Source organism: Manis pentadactyla, chromosome 1 (genome assembly GCF_030020395.1).
Source record: "Manis pentadactyla isolate mManPen7 chromosome 1, mManPen7.hap1, whole genome shotgun sequence".
NCBI lineage: Eukaryota > Metazoa > Chordata > Mammalia > Pholidota > Manidae > Manis > Manis pentadactyla.
In genome coordinates this window covers 229,734,288-229,754,890 of record NC_080019.1, presented here as the reverse complement: position 1 = coordinate 229,754,890, position 20,603 = coordinate 229,734,288, and the positions used below count along the sequence as shown (strand labels likewise).

The window sequence follows — 20,603 nt, the reverse complement described above, 5'->3', positions numbered from 1 at the left end:
TATGGGAGGGACACAAGCAGATTTCAATCTTCTGTCCGATACTCGGCCTTTAGGGAGCCGAGGGGTGGGTTGGGAGTAACCTGAATGGGTCCTGTGCACCGTGTGAGCCGGTTCCCTTCCCTCCTGCCCCCAGGGTTTGCCATTGAAGGCCCCTCCCAGGCCAAGATAGAGTACGATGACCGGAATGATGGCTCCTGTGACGTCAAGTACTGGCCCAGGGAGCCCGGCGAGTATGCCGTTCACATCATGTGTGACGACGAAGACATCAAGGACAGCCCGTACATGGCGTTCATCCACCCGGCCTCGGGAGACTGCAGCCCGGACCTGGTGAATCACCTTGTCGTGTTTCTGTCCTCTCTTCCCTGCTTCCCCCGCACTCTGCACGGTGCCCGGAGAGTTGACTTAAGCTGCGTGTTGAGAGGCGGCAGAGGGGAGCCGCTTAGAGCTTAGGAAAGACTGGTGTGAGTTGGAATCCTGGTAGTATCGGTACTTTTCTAATGTTGGGCAGGTAACAGCCCTCTGACTCCAGATGATTTCCTCCATGAAATGGGAATGACAGTAGCTTCCTGGAGCACCTGGGATGATTCCAAGAGGCAACATGCATAAAGACAGCCCTTGGTCTGGCCCAAGCAGGGGGCTCCATTAGCTGCTATTTGCTTGCAATGCAGGGCATCCTATTGATGGTGTCACTTTCTGTAGTTATTATTTCAAGGTGCTCTACAGATAAAGTGGCCTTCTCTTAAATTGGAGCAGCATTTGCAGCGTTTCCAGGAGTTTCTCTCAAACCCTTAGCAGGCTGATAGGCATCAAGTCTGAGACAACCTGGCCTATAGGAGGAGGCCCCACACCCACGTGTGCTGCTGCTGGCTCACGTGGCCGTCTGCCCATAGGCTGACGTCAGTCCAGCCTCCTGGCCAAGTGCTGGTCCTTTGTTCTCTTGGGGCTGCAGACATCTGGAATGTCAGTGGTAAAGGTTCTGAGTCCCCTTAAAGTGAGAACATTGAAGCTGGACATGGCTGGAGTTCCCTGCCCTGGTTACTGGAAGTCCTCGATGTCAGCTCAGAATAAGGGAGGAGCCCCAGGCTAATTCGGGCCTGGTTTTAGAGTTTTGTTCTTCCTGAGAGGTTAATGATACTACTTTTTTATTTTTTAAGTTACTGCCTGCTTTAGCATTTTCCTTCCCATAACCATCCTGTTATGTAGGTACTGTAAAAAGTTAGACACATTGTCTCATTCTTTCTCTATTCCCAGTCTCGGGTCTTGATAGTGGGTTTTAGTGAGGACATTACGCAGAAGGAGAATCATGATTGTCCCTCTGCCCCAGGTCCAAGCATACGGGCCAGGTTTGGAGAAATCTGGGTGCATTGTCAACAACTTAGCTGAGTTCACTGTGGACCCTAAGGATGCTGGAAAAGCTCCCTTAAAGATATTCGCTCAGGTAAGTGTCCAGGGGCCACCTGTGCAGGTAATTGGCAGGTGACAGGATCCATCAATTTGATGTCCAGTCACTCAATCCATCTGATCCTCAGTTTCCTCATTCATCCATTGGGAATAATAAGAATATTTAGCTCATGGGATTATGTGAGAGTTAAATGAAATTCTGATACGCAAAGCATGGTGCTTTTGTCCTCATCTTTATGATGTATATTCTGTGGATGCTTGAGTGTTTCAGATTTCCCTGTACACGTCCATCACGGTGGCCAAGCCTGCCTTGGCCGTGATGGAAGGTTTGTAAACAAGGATTTATTAAATATATTTATCTAATTTAATTGAACTTGGCCCCAGGATTTAAATGAGGAATTAAAATTTAGAAGCAGTGAGTGGCCATGGCTTTCTTTTTGGGCCATTTGCTCTTAATATGTAAAAATAAATAAATGCAGGTGGTCTTCCACACCCCGTGGTCATTGTGCTGTGGAAATACGATGGGTCGTGGTTGCTCGGTGAAGTTGTGTTAGATGGGCAAGTGGTGACCTGGCTGTCTTCGGAGGCCACTGCGGCCCCGTGTGACGGAGACAGTGTGAGGGCCAGGCCTCCTCTCAGCGCCCGCTCTTCTGCAGGACGGGGAAGGCCAGCCCATTGACATCCAGACAAAGAGCCGGATGGACGGCACGTACTCCTGCTCGTACACGCCGGTGAAGGCCATCAAGCACACCATTGCCGTGGTCTGGGGAGGTGTGAACATCCCACACAGCCCATACAGGGTAGGTCATGAGGCAGAATCCTGGCCTGCGCAGAAGCCCAGTCTCGGAGTGGAAAGAGCCTACCCTCATGGGCCCGGAGAGGTCAAGTGTTTTGAAGGGCAGCGTGCTCGGGATTCCCCCAAAGAACTTTATAATGATGTCAACTCACAGTGTTTTACGGGTCCAAGTCGGGGAGACCCTGATGACAGCTGTCTCCATGCCCTCTCTAGGTCAACATCGGACAGGGTAGCCATCCCCAGAAGGTCAAAGTGTTTGGGCCAGGCGTGGAGAGGAGCGGACTCAAGGCAAATGAGCCCACTCACTTCACGGTGGACTGTACTGAGGCTGGGGAAGGTGAGCGGGCTTCACCCAGTGCAGTGATGGTTGGTTGCTCCTTAGGGAGGAAGGTTCTTTTCAGAACGTTTCAAGGGCAGTGAACTTTGAAGCGGGGAATAGTCCACCTGACCAGGTAATGGTGCATCTCGCGAGTCTCTGTCAGTGCCTTGATGTCCTCGCGCATCCTCCATCCCTTCTCCAGACCCTGACTTACCACCCTCCCTCTCTCGGGTTTCTTACTGGAATCTTGCCAGGTGCTTTATTGGGGTGTTAAATTACCCTGAGCTGGAAGTGAGTGTGTGGGGCATGCTGCTGCTTGTGGACTGGTACTCACAAGCTGGTCTCTTCCAGGTGATGTCAGTGTGGGCATTAAATGTGATGCCCGGGTGTTAAGTGAGGATGAGGAAGACGTGGATTTTGACATCATTCACAATGCCAACGACACGTTCACGGTCAAATATGTGCCTCCTGCCGCTGGGCGATACACAATCAAGGTTCTGTTTGCATCTCAGGTGTGTGTTGCTGCCTGGGTTCATTCTGGCCACCTGTGTGCAGATTTTCTTTTCTTTTTCTTTCTTTTGAGCAACAGGGAAAATGTCTGAAGAGCTCTGCTCCATGGTTTCCCTCTCTGGTTCCTTAAAACCAAGAAGGAAAAAAATCCAGCCAGCACTAAATGTTGACCACTTTTTAACAAAAGGGAGGCACAGTGAGGCATTCGGTGCTTAAGCAGAGCTCTGGAAAGAGATGGGCTTGTTATAAACTTTTGTCACGTTTTTGATTGAAAGGTAATTAATGTCTGGGTGTGTTCTGCTTAGACCTCTTTGATGCAATGACCATGGCCTCAACCCTTAAACTTTTAGAGGAAGCGAAGTTTTGAAGTTTCAGATAGAGTCCATATTTACATGTGATAGTGAAAACAGGGCAGATGGTACCTGAGACAGAATGATCCGATAACTGGTTTTCAAGTTAGCCTTACCTAAAGACAGGAACCTCAGGAGACAGTTCTGTGCCTAAAGGTGTTGGGCTTGTGTTGAGTTATCCAGTTAACCTATTCTGCCTTTATTCTGACAGTCTGCGACCTTCTTTTTGAAGAATTACCATCATTGTATTTTTGATCAATTTCTTGCATTCCCCAAACTTAGCTCTCTGTCCCTGGAGGACATCTCCTACCCCCTTACTCCATATATTATTGTCGTTTTATTCTTGGCAGTATTTTTTGCATCCTAAGTACTCAACATTTGGTGTTAAAGATTCGTTTGTGGGAAACGTTCCTTTAGCTGTGCAGACAACAGGTCAAAGCCTGTGATGTAGGGACTCCAGGCATTCATAGGTAGCGAGTGATGACCCTCACCTGATGCTAGAGTATGAAAACGTGACCTGTGGCCACAGGAGTGGTTCACCACGCACTGGAGTCAGCGCCGTCGGAGGCCTCCCCCCTGTGCTGGGCAGAAGGCTGAGCTCTGGCAGTTCCTTTGGGGGCTTTCCTACTGAGAAAGTGTCTCCTCTGCAGGAAATCCCCACCAGCCCTTTCAGAGTCAAAGTTGACCCTTCCCATGATGCCAGCAAAGTGAAGGCAGAAGGCCCAGGGCTCAGCAAAGCAGGTAAGATGCGTGTGTGTGAGGCCATCGGAGGCCTGGTACCGGCCGGCAGTGGGCACGTTTGGTCTGCAGCCTGGTGGGACTTCTCTCCACCAAGCAGCTTTGGTTCGGGGATGCAGCAAAGAGGGAGCTGTGGGCAGTGGCTCCTGCCCAAGCTGTGGGCAGTGGCTGGATGCCAGCCACAGCCCTGACAGCTTTGCTAGAGCTACTTCTGGTGAACCCATCAGACCGGTTCTCAAAGCAAAACCACTCCAGCCAGGCCTGTTCCCTCACTTCACGGTGTATCCTTCCAGGCGTGGAAAACGGGAAACCGACCCACTTCACTGTCTACACCAAAGGGGCTGGAAAAGCCCCACTGGACGTGCGGTTCAGCGGCCCCATTCCCGGCGACGCAGTGAAGGATCTGGATGTCATCGATAACTATGACTACTCCCACACCGTGAAGTACACGCCCACTCAGCAGGTAGGGCCCTTGCGGGCGCCTGTGCTCCGGCCACACTGGGCCACATGGGACCCCAGGGGCTGATTCGTGCTCTGCTCAGGTGCCCCCATTGGGGGTGGCTTGGCTCTTCTCATTCCGGCCTCTCCTGTCCGGAGGGCCTGGGGGATTCTCAAGAATTCGCAGAGAGCCAGCTCGTGGCTGCCCACCCCAGTCCCCCACTCCATTTGGGGTTCAGCAGAGAAGCACTGAACACTTGGAATGCTGGGCCTAATGTTTTCCTCTCCTAACACCCCCACTCTCATCCTTACTGGCTCATTTTGGTCTCTTATTAATTACTCATCTATCAAGAACAGCCACACCTTTGTTGTTCCTTATTGCCCTTTTAGTTTAATTTACCCTTTTTACAGGCTTTTGTAGCGGGATTTTTCTCAAGAGGCAGGTCAGCCTTTAGGCCCTCAGGCCCAGGATAACTATTTAGGACTCCAGATTGTCCCCTTTTACAAAATGCGGGAATATGGACAGTTTCTTGCCATCTAGTTTGCTTAGCTTGATTATTTTAGGCGATGAGGCCTTAAGAAACCACCTCTGGGTATGAATTCATGTTTATTTGATTACAATTTTGTTTGGCTTCATGTTCACATCTCTAGAGTCTGAGGAGCAGGTAACCCAGCAGAAAAGCCTGAATTTTACTACTTACCCATTGTGTTCTAAACAGTCGTTCCCAACCTCTGAGCTGCCTGCGTTCTTGAGGACGAGAGTCCGTTCCCCCGTGTGAGATGCCGTTTGTAGGGGAAGAAGGGTGCTGCTTTCTTAGAAACCCTGCCTGAGAATCATCCCTCCTGCCCGGCCCCTCCATGAGGAGCCGGCCAGTGGCTGGTGGGGAAGGATAAGGCGGTGAACGGGCCCCCTTGCACAGGTGCAACACGTCCTGGAGATGGAATCTTTGCTGTGAGGAACTTCCCTGGCAGTGGGAGGGGAGCTCAGGGGCCAAACTACTCACGTGGCCTCCTCTCTCCAGATGTCCTTCTTCCTGGGTGTGTGTGTGTTTAATAATGTGGCATGATGAATGGTTTTACCATTTATTATTTGGTTAAATGAATACTTTCAGAAATAAATGGTAAAATGAATACTTTCAAAGATAGAATACCCTTTCCTTATTGGGCCACTCAGTGCTAAGCAGGTAATTATTTCTGAGAACTGATGGGAGCCTTACTGCTGGGAGCACCAGCTTGATGTCACCTTTGTTGCCAATTGTCTGTGTTCCTTGGAAAGTAACAGAAAACACAGCCGTGTACCCTGGTCAAGATCACAAGATCACAGACTGCTAAAAACATTTTGAGATTGCTTTATCCCGTATCTATATACCTTTTTGCTTTTTGGCTGAGCTGCAAGGAGCTAAGTTGCAGACACTAAGAAAGGATCAGGTTTTGACCTGCACCCCTAGAAAGCACTTCAGAACCCGTTGCCGTGGACGCCCCCGCCTGCCAGTCGGGGCAGAGGTGAGGTCCGGAGCCCAGGTCCTGTCTTGTCACATTTGAAGTGAAGCTGGAATGGGAGGCTCCTTACTTCAGAGCCATCCCAAGGTCAAGTTCATCCAGTTTCCTGATAGCAGCAGGCTTGAGGGCTGTCCACACGCCCAGGGCCACTTGGGGCTGTTTGTCCGAAGGAGCCTGGCAGGGTCTTGGTGTCAGTCCCCGCCTCTGGTGCGAGTGACTCACACGACGCCTCTGCAGTCCTTATTTGTTGTTTAGAGCAGTTTACTGTTTCATTATTTGGGCAACTTACAATTCTGCATTTTTCTCTATGGCAAAACAGATGAACTCTCTTCTCTTGGATTGTGAGTTCCCCAAGGAAGGGCCATCATGTTGTGTGTGCATATATATCGCCCCAGCCCTGGCCCTGAGCCCACGGCCTGATGCTGAAGGTGCTCTGTATGGATTTATAGCTGAATGAGGAGTATACAGGCGAGAGCCTTAACCTACAAGCAGCGACGACCTGGGAACTTTGTGATCCGGTGGGAGAGTGGGGCCCCCACACCCTCATTCTCCTTTGATCTCCCTTTTCTGAGGAGCAGCTGACAGCTCACCCTGGGATCACATAAGTGTGTCTTTGGGCCTCTGCTCCTGGATGTAGCCAAGAGGTCTGGGTCAGCCCAGAAAGCCTTGCCCAACACAGAGGCAGAGCGCATACCTTGAGGGCTGATGCCCACAGCACACCTTCTCATAGTGGTTTTAGGAAATGATGGGCTGGAATTTTCCAGAAAGGCAAGTACTTGGTGTGTGTGGAGAGACAGGGATGGGTCCTGGTGGAGGGTGAGCCGGCAGACTGGGCCGTGGCAGGGGCTGCCCACCTCATGGCTCCTTGGCCCCTGCGGCTGATGCCCTTGCAGGGTCCTGAGCGACACCTGGGAGGTGCCCACCTGCTTGCAGTGGACCAGTGCCGGGTGTTGCTGGCCTGTCCTGTCGGCTCCTGCGGGAGCTCAGTGGTCACAGCTCTCTCTGCTTTGCTGGAGGGTGGCTTGTTGGACTGGGGCTCGAGAACCCTCCCGAAGGTCAGACAAAGGCTTGATGTTATACAAAGGAAATTAGGCAACGCCAGTTTCCCCTGAGGCTTTGGCCTCCTGTGCTTTTGTTCACAAGCTCCCCTGAAGAGAATGGCAGCAACTCCAGGCTGGGTCAGGAGCCTTGGGAATCGGAAACTCCCTGTATACTGTGGGTGCCTCTTGGAAACCCCGTGAGCTCGCCGAGCCTCCCAGGGTAACAGCCCCCACCTCAGAACGTCATTGCTGCTGGTTGGCACAGAGGTCTCTGGACAAGGGGGCTGAGGGTGGCTCTCGGTCCTATCCTGAGCTTTCGGGTCAGGGTCTTATGTATGTATATTTTGCAGAATAAGATTAAGGTTTCAGAGGCCCGTGGGGGAGAGAATCAGGGGGGCCTCTGAAATGCTCCAGTGGTAACTGCTCAGACATTCCTGTTTCTGACTCCAGGGCCTCAGAGGGAACCTTAAAACTTAACAGGCCATCGCAGGTGCAGATCTCAAGATTCTTCCTCCCCCTCGTTAGGTTATGTGAGGCACAGTTCATTTCCTGTCTGAGTTTTGTTTTGTTTTTTATGACTGGTAATGAGATCACACTTTCTGTGATGGAATGGGTGGCCTTCAATGAGGAAGGATTTTTCCCTTACAAGACTTGCAGCGGGTGGCGGAGAAGGTTTTTCCATGACCCATGCTTCGCTGTGAGGCCTAGCCCTCGAGGAGTTAGGGGCTTGGGGGCACATTGAGGCTCGGGCAGAGCCAGCCCATTGGGATCGGGAATGCCGCGGTGGCTGAGACAGCAAATGGGCCCCTGCCTTAGTCATTATGAGGCGGAGACCTTTCTGTCCCCAGGCTGGTCCTCAGCTCTGTGAATCTGCCCCGTGTGCGTCCTACCATGAAATGGTACACCCTTCAGGCTGGGCGCCAGTTGGTTTTGGGTGCAGCACTGATGAATCCTGGAACATCAATTCTCCCAACTTCGTTGATGCAAGCAACTCTTTTCTTGGCTTTTCCCCTTCTTCATGACAAAAGGACCGTGGGAAAACATTCATAGGCCAAAAGCTACACCCTTTTAACACTTGATCAGCAGTAGTGTTCTGCAGGTCTGAGTTCCAGCGAGCCCATCAGGTTCTGGGGGCATCACATGGCCTCTATGCTTCTTTCCCTCCTGTGTCCTCTCACATTATTCGGGTGTTTGAGGTGGGTGGGGGTCTTAGTCTGCTGAGCCAGTGTGGGCATTCGTGGGGCCTTGGTCTGGGGGGAGGATTCCGCTAGCTGACCACGGAGAGAGGAAGCCAGCAGAGTGCGGGCCAGGATACCTGGGGCACGGGGGGCCGTGCCACGCCTCTGTGACCGCCAGGGTGCTGGAGGGAGGCCTGGCAAACCCACAGGCGCAGTCGACCTTCACACCTGCAGCTTCTCTTCCCTTGACCTAGATAGGGGAAGTTAGACCTTGTGCTATGCGGGGGTCTTAGAACAGTTCTGGGTGAACCCTTGCAAATCCCTTGCTCAGCTTGGTGGCCTAAAATCAATTCCGAGGTCAGAGGGAAAAATGGTTTTGTTTGGTTAGAGGCCCCCAGACCCAGCTGCTCTGCCCCTGGCCGGGCAGGGTGTGTGCTGGGGAGGTGGGTGGGGGGAGCAGCAGGGACATGGCTCTAGTGCTGCAGGTTGGGCCCAGCCCAGTACTCACCAGGCATGTGACTTGAGCAAGTGACCTTACCTCCCTGAGCCATGGTTTACTGTCCTGGAGAAAAGGAGATGACAGGGGGAACCATCATTCTCGCCATGGGCTGGAAGCTTAGAGAAATACGTCTGAGGTGCTTTCTACATCCACTGGAATCAAGGGCCCTGTCTCTCTGGGAAGAGCCAAAGACCCCAAAGGGGTGTAAATACCAGGTCAGCATGCTGGTGCCCACAGGCTCCATGGTTTCCTCTCGTTCCAGGGCAGCGTGCAGGTCCTGGTTACCTACGGTGGCGATCCCATCCCTAAAAGCCCTTTCACTGTGGGTGTCGCTGCTCCGCTGGACTTGAGCAAGATAAGAATTAACGGGCTGGAAAACAGTAAGTTTTGTACTTGCCATCACCAGGCCTCAGTCTCCTCACTTGTACAGTTGGGTTGGGGGAGGTCAAGGACACTTACACCCACCGGAATATTAAGAAAATGAATCAGTTAATTCAGGGGCTGGCACGGGTGAGCCTTCCGTAACTGCTGGCATGCACTGGGCTGTTTTATTTATTTACAAAGAGAAGTCAGGGCACATAGCTTTCCGGCGAGTTTCTGCTATGCCTGCTGCTTTGGCCACTGAGTCCATGTTGGTGCTGACATGAAGTTAAGCATGAAAGTCACCTCCCTGGCGTGCAGAAACCATACTACAGTCCCCAGCTCCATCCTAGTGTTCCTTTAGCTTGTTAGCTATCTTAATAGTATAAATGCATGCCATTTATTTTAAATTTTGCAGTTTGTTTTACTAGGGGGAATTTCAAATATACAAAAGTAAAGAGAACAGTGTAATATGAGCACTGATGTACTCATCATGCAGTGTTAGAACTTCAACACATGGTCATAAAGTTACTCAATGAAAGTCATGCATAAGCCCATTTTTCATTTAGAGAACATCACTGTTAAGAGTAAATTCCACTTAAAATATATCACCTCCCCACCTTCCTAGGATTAACCAAAGTTAATGGTTCAGTTTCTATCCTCTCTGCGTCCATTCACACCTAGGGACCATCAGAACACACTGGGCAAAGTTTATTTTGCATGAAGTTACCCTTCTATGCCCAGAAGTCTTCAGCCTGCCTTTTTACATCTGCAGTGCGTCTTGGAGAACATTCACGCCTGCGTCCGCTCGCTGGCACTGGCTGCCTAGTGGCTGCATTTCAGGGGCACGCATTCCCCTGGTCTCAGGATCAGGTGGGGCTCCCACTGCATCGTGAAGGACAGCTCCCAGCTCCAGAGCTCTGTATCAAGGGCTGGGTGCAGCTTTTGTCCTTGGGGTGCAGCCCACTCTGCATGTGCCCTTAATAGTATAAGTACATGTCATTCATTTTAAATTTTGCAGTTTGTTTTACTAGGGGGAACTTCACTGCCCAGCCCTTTCATATGGCCCCTCATCACTCCTTTCTCCGCAGCTCCGAGGGTATCAGCCCCAGACTAGGAGATGCATGACACCAATTAGGAGAAGCCTTTGGGACGTGGCACTCGGAGGCCGCCTGCCGTGGCTCAGTAGCGCTTGTCTTGGCAGGCCCTGTGTTGCCCTCGTGTCAGGATTTTGCAGGGTTGTGGTGGGGCCCTGTGCTCCCAGCACTTTTGTTTGAGTTCAGGTCCTTTCCCTGCTTTTATCAAGTACAACACATGGGTTTTCTGTGGCCCTGGCTTTGCAAAGACCTTTCAAATAAAATAACAGCACAGCCCAGAGAGTCAGTTCTCAGGATTTGCTGCAGTGCCCTGCATGGGCTGGCTTTTACTTTTTCCTTCTTGGCTGTAGGATTAAATTTGCTGCCAAGAATTAGTAAATAAAACACTGGCTAATGGGAATGTTTTCGTATAAAGTTAACCCCAGAAGTACTTAAAGGAGAGAAGAAAATGTCAGATTGTAACTGACGGGTCAGCAAAGAAGATTCTGTGGTCAAGTAAATTTAGGTTTGAGTCCCAGCCTTGGGGTCCCATACATGTGACTTAACCTCTCTGAGCCTCAGCTTTCCCATCTGCTAGAGCCTGGTTACTAATAAATACCCGCTAGGGTTGTGGTGGAAGTTAAAAGACGTGATGTGCTCTACTCACACCTGGAGTATGAAGTGACAACTCCCCTCTCCAAAGACCATCATGTTTGCTCTCAGTTCTTGCAGCCAAACAGGGTCAGCTCCTCACCTCGGCTTGTTTCTTTTCCCAGGAGTCGAAGTCGGGAAGGATCAGGAGTTCGCCATTGACACCAGGGGGGCAGGGGGCCAGGGGAAGCTGGACGTGACCATCTTAAGCCCCTCGAGGAAGGTCGTGCCGTGCCTAGTGGCGCCTGTGGCGGGCCAGGAGAGCAACACAGCCAAGTTCATCCCCCGAGAGGAAGGGCTCTACGCCATTGACATGACCTACGATGGGCACCCCGTGCCTGGGTGCCCCTACACCGTGGAGGCCTCACTGCCGCCAGATCCCACCAAGGTCAGCTTTTGTTTTCATACCAGAACTTGTCCCCTGTTGTCAAGTATAACACCACAGTCCCGATCCCGCCTGGCAAAGACTTTAGAACATAACTGTGTGGGGAAAGTCAGTACGCGGTGGCCGAGAGTGGTTCTCTTCTACATTCAGCGTGAAGTTCCCTGGGCAGCCGGCTCCCGCCCCTTCCCCCGCTCCCCTCCCCGCCTAGGAGGCTTTGGTGGGACATGTCCTGTCCCCAAATTCTATTCCTTCATTTGTTAGCATAATATGATCCTCGCTTCAAAGCTGGCCTGGAAGGGTGAGGTAAGAGTGGATGTGGAGGCCTCAGCCCAGTGTCCCGCACAAAGTGAGTTCGCCCGCCAGAAGCTGCCATAACGTAATACGAAAGCATATTATTCTCATTACCGTGTCTTCCTAGCAGCCCAGAATATTTCCTGTGGCCTGAATGACGTGGAGCCTATAAAACTCTGTTATGTTGGATCAGAGATAAAAGCCTCATTCCCTCCCTCTTTTAAAAACAGTTCAGTTTTTTGTTTATTTGTTAATTTTTTTATTGGACTTTATTTTTTAGAGCCATATTAGGTTCACAGTAAAATTGACAGGAAGGTAGAGATATGCCACAGACCCTTAGCCCCCACATGCTAGAAGCTTCTCCATTATGACAATGTCTGTGCAGAGCAGTACCTTTGTTATAAGTGATTGAGCTACACTGGCATCATCACCCAGAGTTGAGTGTACGTCAGGGTGCACTATGTAGACATAGATACGTTCTGTGGGTTTCAAAAGATGTGTAATGGCACATATTCCCCGTTGCATTTCAGTTTTTGATTATGAGGGATTTGTTGAGGGAGGTGTAGCAGCCAGAGCGACAATGGGGTCCAGGACACCATTCCCTGGGTGCCAAGGAACACGCGTGTGTTTGTTAACTGGATGCGAGGCTGCCATCTCTACCCCATGCTTCCAGGGCCCCACCTCTGCTGTGGCTTTCAGTGTTGGGCAGCTTCACAGCCACCTCTCCCTCTCTTAGCCAGCAGCGTAGAGCTCTGTGGCTCTAACTCAGTGGAGTGTGAGGCACCAGTCGGGCCCCCAGGAGAAGGACCACTGAACTGAGATGCAGTTCAGTGAGGATTGCAGGGCTGGCTGAGCGGCGATACCCGCATCAGGCAGGGTTTGACTTTTAATCTTTGTCAAATAGGTGAAGGCCCACGGTCCTGGCCTTGAAGGTGGCCTGGTGGGCAAGCCTGCTGAGTTCACCATTGACACCAAAGGAGCTGGAACTGGAGGTTTGGGCCTAACCGTGGAAGGTCCGTGCGAGGCCAAAATCGAATGTTCTGACAATGGGGACGGGACGTGCTCCGTCTCTTACCTTCCCACAAAACCGGGGGAGTACTTGGTCAACATTCTCTTCGAAGAAGTGCACATCCCTGGCTCTCCCTTCAAAGCCGATATTGAAATGCCGTTTGACCCCTCGAAAGTGGTGGCATCCGGACCGGGTCTCCACCACGGGAAAGTGGGCGAAGCTGGGCTGCTTAGCGTTGACTGTTCGGAAGCGGGGCCCGGGGCCCTGGGTCTGGAAGCCATCTCAGACTTGGGAGCGAAAGCCGAAGTCTGTATTGAGAACCACAAAGATGGCACTTACGCGGTGACCTACGTGCCCCTGACCGCTGGCATGTACACGCTGACCATGAAGTATGGTGGGGAGCTTGTGCCTCACTTCCCCGCCAGGGTCAAGGTGGACCCCGCTGTGGACACCAGCAGGGTCAAAGTCTTTGGGCCAGGAATAGAAGGAAAAGGTGGGTTTCATAAAAAAGGAGGCACTAGAAACTCACAAGAGTCGGTTGTCTGCTGTCACTGAAATTAGACTGGATGTGTTTTCACGTGCTGAGAACCTTGGTTCTTGAGTTTGCTCCCAGATGTTGGTGACATTCTGATCTGTGTGGTTGTTCTGCAGATGTATTTCGTGAAGCCACCACCGACTTCATTGTGGACTCCCGGCCCCTGACACAGGTCGGGGGTGACCACATCAAGGCCCACATTGCCAACCCCTCAGGCGCCTCCACGGAGTGTTTTGTCATGGACAATGCTGATGGCACCTACCAGGTGGAGTATACCCCCTTTGAGAAAGGTGAGTTGAGGTCTCCTTGGACATGGCCCTCATTCAGAGCTGTGCTGGACCATTTCCTTTGGTGATGGGTGCTGACTTCTGCCCTGTGTTCGGCCCATCTCAGCAGAGGCACATGCAAAGTGACGAGGAAACCTCCCTCCCCAACAGAGCCAGGGGCTGGCACGTTGGTCCTTTGTGTGACAGTAAGGGCCGGGTTTCTCCTCACTCAGCTGAGCAAGTCATGGAGTGATGTCATGGCATTTTTCCCATTTGTACATTTTTTTATATATAGAATTAATTTTTCTCCTGAATATTTAGAACTATAAAAGTTTTGATGAATCATAAAAGCATAAAGAAAAAAGATAAAAGCACCATATGCCCTTGTTACCTGGATATGTAATCCCTATAGATATTCTGGTATAGATGTTTTCCATCACTTTTTGTAACTGTGTCTGTTGTTTCATGAGTTTCCCTTTGCCTTTTGGCTCATGACTAGTGGAGTTTCCCAAATACAGATAAGTATGTTTAAGATGACTGACTTGAATGTAGACTTAGTGATATTTAGAGCAGTTCCCGGTTATATGACAAAACAGCTTGTATTTTCTTAAAAAAATCAGGTCAGACCAATATTACTGTTTCTTAACCTGCTCTTTTCAATTACATGATAGAGAAGGTAGATGTGAAGGCTAGAGAAAGCCCTGGAGTAGAGTATCATTTCCCACAGATGGGTGACTTTTGTACAAATAGGTTTTTGTTTGTTGTTTGGAACAGGGCTCCATGTAGTGGAGGTGACATACGATGATGTGCCCATCCCAAACAGTCCCTTCAAAGTGGCTGTAACTGAAGGTTGCCAGCCATCTCGGGTTCAAGCCCAAGGACCTGGACTGAAGGAGGCCTTCACCAACAAACCCAACGTCTTCACTGTGGTTACCAGGTAAGGAAGGCCCTGGGACCTGTGTGTGTTGACTCTCTAAAAGGAGTAGTCCTGAATAGTTTAACTGCTTTAAATAAGTTTTATGGGTGTATCCTACATATGTGTTACAGTTTTCCAACTTTCGAGAGGCATCTTTTTGTGTGTGATATATGAACCCTTTCTTCTGTCGAGACATATGTTACAGAGAAGGACAATTACACCTTTGAAAGTACTAATAGATGGAAGCTCTGTTACTTGATAATACAGAAATAGATAGCCAATCTCATATTTAAGTGAAATATTAGAAGTATTCCTATTATAATGGGTCACAAGTCACCTACCTGAATTGTACTTGAAGACCTAGCCAATGCAATTAGGTAAGAAAAACAAATGAAGGATAAGCATTAGAAAGGAGGGGTCAAAGCTTGTCTTTATCTATGTTATACTGTTGAGAAATGCCCTGTGTTAGAGGTATCACAGTAATTGAAGTAGGTTTAGCTCAATGGGATAGTTGAGAGTGGGATATTGAATAATTGTGGCAATAAGCAAGGTACCTGAACCACTAGTACAACTTCACTTTTTTCCCCCACATTTTCCAGAGGAGCAGGAATTGGTGGGCTTGGCATAACTGTGGAGGGACCCTCAGAATCGAAGATAAACTGCAGAGACAACAAAGACGGCAGCTGCAGTGCTGAGTACATCCCCTTTGCTCTGGGGGATTATGATGTTAACATCACATATGGAGGAGCCCACGTCCCTGGTAAGCCAGCCTCTGGAAAGGAACCCAAAGGCTAATTCATTTTGCACGAAAGCAGACTTGATTTCACTGGTGTCTCTGAGTAGGAAAAACAGTCTGATATTTGCAGTAGCTGCAGAGGGAGCATGTTCCTTGGCTGGATCTCTAATAATATCATATCCCAACTATCAGTCGAACCAGTAGCAAAAAAGCTTTGGTTTGCAGTTTTGACTGGAAATGGTGGTTCCTATGTTGAAGGACCTTATTTCTTCATTTGAAGGAAAGCTGATTCTTTACAAATTTGAAAATCTCTATTTTGGAGTTAGTTCTTGTTCACCTTATACATTTGTCTTGTCTGTTTGCCATTGGTAGCCCTGGTAGCTGATTAAGACACAAAAACTCAAATTCTTAACTTCTCTTGGATTTAACAGCATAGCGTATATATATATATATGCACTTACCATACAGCTGGGTTTGGGTTTGCTATCCTCAGCACTGTGGACATCTTGGTAGGATAGTTCTTTGCTGGCAGGGTGGGAGGGGGCTGGCCTGTGTATTGTATGATATTTAGCAGCACACACACCCCATTTTGTGACAACTAGAAATGTCTCCAGGTATTGCCAAGTTCCACTGAAGGGCAAAATCACCCCTGGTTAAGAACCAACTGCTATAAATGATTCAAACAATAAAGAAATAACTTAAGTAGGGAAGAGCCTTTCTACTTTGATGCTCCAGGGGAAGGAATCTCCGTAGGTCCTGGTTCTGTTTATTTAATGAAGCAGTTGCCACCCAACACCCATCTGGAAGGGTAGATGAGTGTGTAGACACAAGTCCAAGGACTCCAGGCTGCTCTGGAGTCAGCCTGTGCCTTGTCTCAGGTGTGGGGAGAAAGAGGCAGAGCCCCCTCCCTAGACCCCTGAGCAGGAAGGGCCTCGGTGAGTCACTGCTGATCTCACCGCGAAGGCCATCCGCCGGGGTGAGACTGAGGGAAAGGGGACAGGCTGAGGGCCTGCTTCCAGGTTTCTGGATCGACTCCTGGGAAGCCAGGGTGTCCACTGACCTTTCCCGATCCTGTTTGCTTTTCCCCTTATTACGTGCAAATGTGCACACACACACATGCTTTTTCTTTCTCCCACACTCATCAGTAAGCATTGACATTCAACTCTAATTCTCCTCGGATGTTCATTTAAGCTGCAATTTTATGAAGGCTTAAGTTTCCTTTAAAAAAAAAAACTTAAAGCAATGAGTCATTCCTCAGACTTGTTCTTGCAGCTCATGCATCGTGGATTTTTAAATGCCTGTAATCACTAGTCAAGGGGAATTCAAACATGGACAAGACTGGCAAAGCTCCTGCCCTCTGGGAACTTCTGTCTAGCATTTATGTGACTAAAACTTGTGATAAATGTTACGAAGAAAGAACAGGGCTTAGTGACAGAATACAGAGCACTGGAGACTTTTTGGAGTTTTGTGACCCCGCTGTTTGTGGGATGGGAACGTACAGCTTGAAGAACCGGTGGAAGGCTGGTGTCAGGAGAGAGGACGTGGTGGCTCCAAAATAAGCAGGCAGCTGTGGAAATGAGCATCTCCTGGTTATAGGGCCACAAAGCTGTTTTGACTTTATTGGGAATGTCTGGTGGATGCCATTGACTTTGGAATCCCTCTTGCTATAGGGGGTGAGAGTTGGAGCTCCTGTGGCTGACTTATGAACTTGAGGCAAATGGTCATCTCTGGACTTAAGAGGAAGAGACCCATTTGGGGTTTTCCCATCCAGTGTAGATGGAATGTGGACCTCTTTGTATTTCAGACTCTCTGTTCTATTGCCTCCCAAAACCACATGCCAGCTTCTCCCCAACCCCTCACTTCCCCAGGCTGAGTCATTTACTGTAATGTTGGTTGGCTTCATAGCTAAGCTGCTGGGAAACACTCGGCAACCTGCTGGCTTGCAATCTGCTTTCATGGAAATTCTGGTTGGTTAAATATTAGCCCAGTGTTTCCTGGCCTGGGATAAACCCATAATGGGGATATTTTTAACAAGGTGTTCTGCTTACCCGCAATGGTGTATTGGTTTCCTCCGGTGGGCCCGCTGTGGTCAGTTGGTAGTAGGTGCTTATTAGACCACTGGGTCCACTGGGATAAGTGCATCCGGATGAAAGGCTGCTGAGATTGATTGATGATGTCTGCCTGGGGCAGGGAACCAGAGTGGCTGGCAAGTAATGCCTGATATCTGCCATCTTGGACCTAGAGCTGGTTCTTGGCAGCTTTCCTGCCGAGTTCAGACAACTTCTAGTGGAGGCTCTGACTTGGAGATTAGTGTCAGGGGTGGTCTCTTACCATCATCTGTGGGCACTGAAACCCTCAACTGTCTCTGTCTAAAGGAAAACTCCCTTCTGTTTCACTACACCCCAGCGTGGAGGACAGTGTTTTCCCCGGCAGAGTCAGCCATTTATTTCATTCAGCTGAAAAATTTTATGCCATTGTAACCCAGCTTTTGTTAAAAAGCCAGGCCTCTGTTCTTTGGGTGCTCTTTATTATATATACCACCCCTGATTGTACAAAGTGTACATTTCCTAGGGCACAAAGCAGAGAGACCTGAGCTTGCATGGCAGTTAGACACCATGAGCTTTGCCTGCCTTCTTGGGGTGCATAAGGACTCCTGCAGGGGGCATGCCACCCTTGGGGATGGACCTAGAAGCCTGAGGCATGGTGCCGGGGACACCTGGGCTCCTGTTTCTGGCTCACCTCTGGGGAGGTCTTATGTGGTCCCCTTGGGGAGGGAAATCCCAGGCAGGCCCCCTTGTCATGGTGGACAGCCCTTTGTGTTTCTGCTTCAGACCTCTGCAAATCCTGATCTCCCTACATTTTTTTGTTTCATTGGTCTTTAAAATTGAAGCCCTCAAAGAGTCAGAGGCCCCGTGCCACCTGTGGAGTGAGCCATGCAGGAGGGCCACAGCTCATGCTCGGAGGAAGCAAGGCCCTCACCAAAGGGCCAGGGAGCCGAGAAGGCCACTGGTGATGGGAAGGTGCCAGTTGTGGTGCAGGGAGAGGATCCCAGGGCCCTTTGAGCTGTTTATAGACGTTGGGTGTGGGTTGCAAAGCCAGCTCACCCCTGCCATGTCCTCACCCCCTGCTGCCCCTCAGTGTCCTCCTGCAGTTCCTTCAAGAGCCTGCCTCCTCCCTCACCTTCAGGGGTGCCCCGCCCTCTCCTGGGAATGCCCCTCCCTCAGCTCCCCAGGGTCAGACCTGCTCACGCTTGTGTCTCAGCTCAGGTGTTACTGGAAAGCTGGTCTCCTGAGGACCAGATTCATTGCCTGCTGAATGCTCCCCCAAGGCCTTGCACACACCCCAGCACACATCAAACACCGTATGATATCACGTTCCTTGCTCGCCTCGTCCTTCTGCACGTGGCTTCCTGGAGAACAATCACCTACTTGGGCCCAGCACCTGGCACAATGTCTGCACGGAGTGGACACCCAGGGGCATGCACTGAGAGGCAGGAGTTGAGGCCGGTGCAGTCAAGGGCCCGGCAGGAGCAGTGGTGCGGTTCTGTGCACACAAGGCCGATCTCCAGCCACTAGGGGAGCCGTGCTCAGAATCCCATGACCTCTTTTCCAGGCAGCCCCTTCAGAGTTCCTGTGAAGGATGTTGTGGACCCCAGCAAGGTCAAGATCACCGGCCCTGGGCTGGGGTCGGGCATCCGTGCCCACATCTTACAGTCCTTCACGGTGGACAGCAGCAAGGCCGGCCTGGCCCCCCTGGAAGTGAGGGTTTTGGGCCCTCGAGGTAAATATGCATCTTGCCTTGCTGCAGACATTGACCTGCCCTAAGTGGGGGCCGCCCTACCCAGATCAGGCACTTCACTTTTGAGCTTGGTCATGAATGTAAATTTCTTAAATAACTTCATTGCTCCATATTCTGACTTAAACAGTTGAAGTTCTTGCTTAAAAGGTAGGCAAGCCTCTTACTTCTCTAGTGATCTGTCTTTACCCCCATTTACTATATGGCTTTAAATGTCTTTTTAAGTAGTGAGGTAAAGCAAGGAGCTTTTGAACGCTCACAAATGATAGTTATAACTGCTTCATGACATGTTTCATTGTTTCTGGGGTGAACGTGGGTTGGTCTGGATGTGGGTGGGGGTGGCTAGAGATGATAACCCTGAAAGATGCTTTGGTGCTCAATGTGGAACATACCCAGGATTTCTGGAAGTGACAGATACTTGGTTCACATGACATATGGCTTTGTCAGTGTGCCAACTTCCTGGATACAGAGGGTCTCTTGGGGAATGGACTTTGTTCACAATTTGGCCTGCCCTGTTGGCAGCCTGGAATTGGAGTTTGGTAAAACCAGCAGACCATTTTGGGACAAAGCCCCTGAAGTGCACTGAAATTTCCCTTTTTTGGTAGGCAGTCACATTTCCTCTTCAGCCATTCAAAATGCGCCATTCTCTGCCAAATTTCTTAAATTATTTGGACTTTTTCCCCAGTGATGTGTTCTTGGTTTCACAGAAGTAGTAAATGGGGACTTCCTTCTTTGAAGAGGAACTTTCTCCTTAATGGGGTTCAGCAGGAAGTTAATGCTCTTTGAGGCTCAGAGCAGAAGTGGTTTGGGGGAAATGAGGTCATGGGGTTGGAATCTGATTCTGCAGAGTTACTGAGCTTCAAGACCTCCGTGTGTGTGTGTGTGTTTGTGTGTGTGTGTGTGTGTGTGTGTGTGTGTGTGTGTGTGTGACAGAGAGAGAGAGACTAAGAGAGTTTTAGATAGCTACCTGTCCTATGGCGCACTGTGAAGTAACAGCCTTTTAATTTTAGCTGATGAGACGGATTCCCAGTCATGGCACAGCCCCCTGAAAGCCATTTCAGAGTTCTTTAAAGGTGACCCGAAGGGTGACTTTATGGAGACAGGTTTGCATTTTCCTATTGGCTGCTGCTGTGGTTTCTGTAACCCAAATTGTCTTGCTGGCCTCACCTCTGAAATTGCTTTATGCCCACCTCGTCTGCTGCTTAATGAGCATGTCACACTGTGACCTAACTCCGCAATTGATCCATCCTTGACACTCTCGTCCACAACTGGAACCTGGAGTGAGCCAACCCCATGCATGCCTTGATTGTGCTTTAACATAATCTAACCATCACATTGAGGGTCCTCCTTGCCCCATGAGATTGGCACCTCTCCTGCCTGCACCTGCACCCCAGCCTGCTGGCACTGTAGTGGTCTTTGCTCAAAGGTGGCCACAAGTCTTGACTGGCCAGCTCATTGATGAATTTTTGCTGTTCAGAGTTCTGGGCTCTTTGGCCCTTTCTCATCTGTAGAATAAAATTGTCACATCTCCAGCATGCCTAACCAGCTTGAAAGGGTATAGCATGTCCGCAGCCTGCATCTTCACCCTACGCCCTCCAGCAGCAAGTGTGGGCAGTCTCCTTCATTAAGCTCTAGGGCTGACTGATGGTACTATAGCCAGCAGAAAGCTAACAGTGTCTCTTGGAGTCATTTCTGCAACCGTGAACGGAGGACCCCGTCTCCTGTGATTTCTTAGGCCTCTGATTATGGCCTGCTTGCCTTTGTGTTACTTATCAGTGGAAAGCAATTGGGGATGAATGTGATCTTGCTTCAAA

General features: G+C 50.1%; 1 protein-coding gene across 4 annotated transcripts in view; it reads left to right on the top strand.

Moving 5' to 3' along the window:
* The window catches only part of FLNB (filamin B), a 127,168-nt gene that overhangs the window by 73,339 nt on the left and 33,226 nt on the right, over positions 1-20,603 (top strand). For 2 of the 4 annotated variants that reach the window (XM_057508301.1, XM_036878306.2), the window contains exons 12-26: positions 134-327; positions 1,325-1,438; positions 2,058-2,201; positions 2,411-2,534; positions 2,868-3,028; positions 4,027-4,117; positions 4,408-4,577; positions 9,032-9,149; positions 10,982-11,244; positions 12,437-13,034; positions 13,193-13,366; positions 14,117-14,279; positions 14,858-15,018; positions 18,607-18,774; positions 19,800-19,892. In XM_057508301.1, the coding sequence (XP_057364284.1) occupies positions 134-327; positions 1,325-1,438; positions 2,058-2,201; positions 2,411-2,534; positions 2,868-3,028; positions 4,027-4,117; positions 4,408-4,577; positions 9,032-9,149; positions 10,982-11,244; positions 12,437-13,034; positions 13,193-13,366; positions 14,117-14,279; positions 14,858-15,018; positions 18,607-18,774; positions 19,800-19,892 (2,736 nt within the window). The remainder of the gene's footprint in view (positions 1-133; positions 328-1,324; positions 1,439-2,057; positions 2,202-2,410; positions 2,535-2,867; positions 3,029-4,026; positions 4,118-4,407; positions 4,578-9,031; positions 9,150-10,981; positions 11,245-12,436; positions 13,035-13,192; positions 13,367-14,116; positions 14,280-14,857; positions 15,019-18,606; positions 18,775-19,799; positions 19,893-20,603) is intronic. The other 2 variants (XM_036878310.2, XM_036878309.2) reach the window with 1 other exon arrangement.